At 46.4% G+C, this 4,657-nt stretch overlaps 1 protein-coding gene across 1 annotated transcript; it reads right to left on the bottom strand.

Moving 5' to 3' along the window:
* Window positions 1–381: 381 nt before the first annotated feature.
* Window positions 382–1,221, bottom strand: LOC104495005 (olfactory receptor 6C75-like). Its single transcript, XM_010137920.1, is given in 3 exon segments — window positions 382–598; window positions 600–1,149; window positions 1,152–1,221. Coding segments are annotated over 3 exon segments (837 nt in total).
* Window positions 1,222–4,657: the final 3,436 nt, after the last annotated feature.

The raw sequence follows: 4,657 nt of genomic DNA, 5'->3' as shown, positions 1-4,657 counted from the left end.
AAGAGAGTGGTTTGTGGACTAGCCACCACTGTCCTAAACCATTCAACAGGGAGAAAAGAACATCAGAAAGCTCGTGGCAAGAAAAAGGAAGGAGAAAGAACTGAAAGAGCAGGTTTCAGTAAGATTATTCAGTAAGATTATGGACAACTGCTTGTAGATGGATTGATGAATGGATGAATGCATGGATGGAGGGATATGCAGGAATAGGTATGCAGATGGATGGATGGATGGATGGATGGGTGGGTGGGTGGGGGGATGTCTAAGGAGAGCCAGAAATGTTATTAAATCATTCTCCTTCCTGTTCTCCATTGCATCCACATTCATCAGCACCTCAAATTTCTGGGTGTGCAGAAAGCAAAGGACTCCATTTGATGCTCTCCCTTAAGGCCTGAGAAACCGGGTGTTCCTCAAGCTATAGATGAATGGGTTGAGCAGAGGAGATACCACAGTGTTCAGGATGGAGACCGCCTTGCTGACAGCCAGTCTGTTGGTCTGGGTGGGTGTGAGGTACATGAAGATGCAGGTGGAAAAGGCTTTTTTCCTGCCAGCTGCAGAGGGCATTTTGACCACAGCAGTGATGCCGTTGCTGTAGGACCGGGCTCCCCAGGATGGTGAACAGTGCTAAGATGAAATTCATGCACTCCAGGACCTGGGTATTTCCACATGTGAGCTGGAGCATTGGTGTGTTGTCACAGAAAAAATGATTAATGATATTTGCACCACAGAATGGAATCTGGAGGTATACCAGTGATGGAACAAGACCGAGGACAGCCCCACCAACCCAGGCAGTAAGTACCAGCAGGCTGCAGACTCGTGAATTCATAATGGCCACATAGTGTAGAGGTTTGCAGATGGCCACATACCTGTCAAAGGACATTACAGCTAACAGGAGAAACTCAGTGGTACCCAGCATGAAGTAGAGAAAAGACTGAGCGTGACAACCCCCAAAAGAAATTGTTTCTTTGCCTAAAGCCAGGTTGGCCAGTGCTTTGGGGATCACAGTCATGGTAAAGCCAATCTCTAAGATGGAGAAGTTCCCGAGGAAGAAGTACGTGGGAGTCTGAAGATGGTGGTTTATCAGGGTGATGGTGATGATGAGAATGTTACTTGCTAACGTCAAGATGTAGGTGACTAACAGGATGGCAAAGTCACACACTGGAGTTGATCAGCAGTAGCAACACCCAAGAGGATGAACTCCATCACTGTTGTCTGATTCTCCATCCATAGCTTATCTTTGAACAGATAAAAATACTGTGAGAAACCAAAAAGTAATGAGCGAGAGTCTCCAAAACCTTGTTCCTGAAATCAGCCAGGAACCATTTTTACTGGGCGTTCTTCCAAAGAAGGTTCATCCAGGCTCAGCTAGATCTCCACTCTGAATCACCTGCTGCCCCTCCTCACTGGTTTCGAAGAAGCCTGCACTGGCTTCCTGAGGAGTATTCAAATTCAGTCCCAGGCTTGTAAAGGCAAATGGATCCACACTCCAGGAGAAGCTCTTGAGTATGAAGCAGTGATCCTTCCTTCTTCACCTTCTGTGTCTGATCCTCAGAGCCTGAAGAGGCAGTCAAAATGAAATGAGACTTGGAGTGGGGGGAGTGAACATTTAAAGAACTGGAGCTTTACAGTGGGTGACTCCTATATAATGTGTAAGCACAGACATACCCAAGGGGAGCTCTGGAAAGGAGCATCGACTGATCAAGGCTGTTGCGAATACCTCCACTACCAAGGTTGAACTAAACCTCCCAACAATACACGTGGACGTTGGTGCCAGGTTCTGAGACAAATTCATCTGACACAGCTCTACCTCACTAAACTTGAGGTGCTAACTCTCAGCAGACTGCCAAACTGCTGGAATCTGGAGCTTGCTGAGAGGAACATGTTTTCTGATGAAATGGACATGATGATTAGCCCTCAGATTTCCTGAGGAGTGATTCAAAGAACAGAGGAGTCCACCTCTGGAAACAAACAGAAGATAAGAGTCTGCTCATGTGTCATTAATTGTCTTTCCTGGTAGAGAGCTACAAGACCAAATCATCTGGAAACCTTTTTTGAACAGTAGATATAAAAGGCATTTGTGGGACATGAGTCATCTCATGTTAAGGTAGATACATAATCACTTTCCTGAGTTGTCTGTAACTCCCTCTTAACCAAAAAAGACACTTGTATATACACAACCAAACCAGGAAACTAATGCTGTCAAATGCCCAAAATGAAGTGCCCAAAACACCGGCAAGTGTTGAGTCAGTCCCAGCAGGTTTTACTAATTAGTTGCTAACAACAAGCATTGGCAGAGATAACCCAGTTTCTTCTTAAGCAGGTAATGAAGATGAGTCTGCAAATTGCCTTCTGGACCTCTCTTGCTCTCTGCATTCATAACACACTGAACCTCAAGCACTTCCTCACACTCCGATGTCTAACTTGTGGAGGTGATACATCCTGGACTCTTGGGCAATGGTTTTAAGGAAAATACTTTGATTCATGCCTATGACAAAGAAAGAAGTATGAATTACTCCTAAAGGTTAACAAGAATCCTGACATTAATTTATCGCCAGATCTTGAGTTAAAGCGGAGATCATAATAATAGTTAAATGAGTAATAATAAGATGGAATATTTAAATTGGTAAAGTGAATAGTTCAGCACAGCACATTTAGAGCCCTCTAGACTAGAGGGCTAGAAAACCTCTTCATTTGGGGAGAAGACAATATAGTTCTTAGCCACATTTTCATCCCCTTCAGGAAGTCAGGGAGTTGGGTCACACTCCACGCTTCAGAACAGCTTTGTCACGGTGCTGCTCTAGAGGAAAAGAGAAACACTTACCGTGCAGATTGAGGAAATCCAATATTCCTGGCAGAAAGACCTTTTGGTTTACAAACCCTCAGCAACATCTTTCAGATCGTATCAGCTGGCTTTGTTCTGCCGCTGAATCCCTTGAAACTGCCCTTGAGCCAAAGAACACTCCTCCTCCCCCTGAAATGCCTTCGCTTCTGAGGAGGTTCCTTACGCAGGGGTCTCAGGGAACTGTCTTGTCAGTGACACAAGTCACATCTTCTCTTCTAACAGATCAAGTCTGTGGCTCTTCCTAAATCTCAGCTATAAACATACTGCAATTACTTTAGGAGATACTGGCCCACCTTCTTCTCAGAGCTTTTCCTTTGCAGATTGTTACACCAGTGCTATTTAATGTGGTTTATTCTAGTTTTGTCGTTTCCCAAGAAGACACGTGATGATCTCCCTAGAAAGATCCTTCGGGGCCTTCTGGGAGTGTGGCCGTTTGTCACAGACGTGCCTTCCTCCTTGGCTGCTCAACTGACGGGGCTTATGGCTCAGTCCAAGAGGTGAGACGTTTGGCCAGTGCTGGGTGTGATTCATATCACGCACCTTTAACATCAGTGCTGCGGAGCTTTGATTCCGTTCCCTACCCAGAGCTACCTAACGGCAATTTATACCTCACGGTGTCCAGGATCCTTTTGCAGTTTCAAGAATCTCAGCCAACGCCCCAAGGTATCTTCCATGTCACCTCTGTGGTCAAACGCAGCAGCTGCACAAGCTGCAAAGCACAGAGAGGATTAAGGACAGGATTCATCTCGGTTGTCAGTACTAATCCAAGACAGCAGTTCAGGGACTGTCTTGGCTGAAGCCAAGAGGGGAGTGTTGATCCCTCCAAAGGGTGATTTATACAATAGTTTTAGCCACCAGTCTTAAGAAATGTGAGTCACACCCCATAGATCCTTTCTGGCCACACATGGAGCAACTGTACTCTTACCGCTGTAACTTAAAGGCAAAAGCTAGAGGTCACAAAAACTGAAGAAGATTTATGCCACTCTTGGAGCAGCATTCCTTGGCTCCATTGTAAGGACCTTCTTTTTTGGAAATGATGCTGGCTTGTAATGATCAGCCAATGGGGTGACAGGGACGTGTAGCACTGAGTAAGTTATTCTAAAGAGGAGGTGAGAAGCAGCTGCAAATGCAGGCATCTGGATTTAGGTATGGCGGTGAAGCTTTGTACCCGTGAGGCGGGTGTCTCAACACCTGATACAGTCAGTGCAGATCCACTTCGCGAAGTCAGTTAGGCCAGCAGAGCAATTAATCTCATCTCAGGTCTCCTCAAAAGTGACCTGAAGCACTCTCTTGGCCTCATGGCTGTGTTGACCAGGCCCCCGCCACAGCTGGGGCTTCAGAAGATCAGAACATGGGCACCTTGCAAACACAAGGACACCAACTTGGAAGTCACCAGAAGTAGGAGGAGTCCATTGCCTGAACACTGATGTCTGCATATTGATATCTAGTGACATTTTTGCACTCTCAGGGACCCCTCCTGCCCTCCCAATGCTGCTTCAGGAGTTGAGAAACTGAGACCATCCCACAAGTCCCGTGTCAGACCCATTTGAAAGTCTTGAATACCACAGGCAGTCTCAAACACCATGAGATGCCTGTGATAAGGCAAATCAACCCTCCCCTTGGAGTGTGTCCATGCTGCCAGCCTGAGTAGCAGCTTTTCAGTCCAGGGTTCTGTCCCTCTGACACGCCACTGTGCAGCAAAATTAGATGATTCGCCAGATCCCTTCTGCAGGCAACGCTCAGAGGAATCTCAGAGAGACTGAGATGGCCAGGCCCAGAGAGTGGTAGTGAATGGAGTTAAGTACAGCTGGTGGCCAG

The sequence above is a fragment of the Buceros rhinoceros genome, unplaced genomic scaffold, assembly GCF_000710305.1.
Source record: "Buceros rhinoceros silvestris isolate BGI_N320 unplaced genomic scaffold, ASM71030v1 scaffold4936, whole genome shotgun sequence".
Classification (NCBI taxonomy): Eukaryota; Metazoa; Chordata; class Aves; order Bucerotiformes; family Bucerotidae; genus Buceros; species Buceros rhinoceros.
Note: the sequence above shows the minus strand (reverse complement) of the source record. Positions and strands in the feature narration are given on the sequence as shown.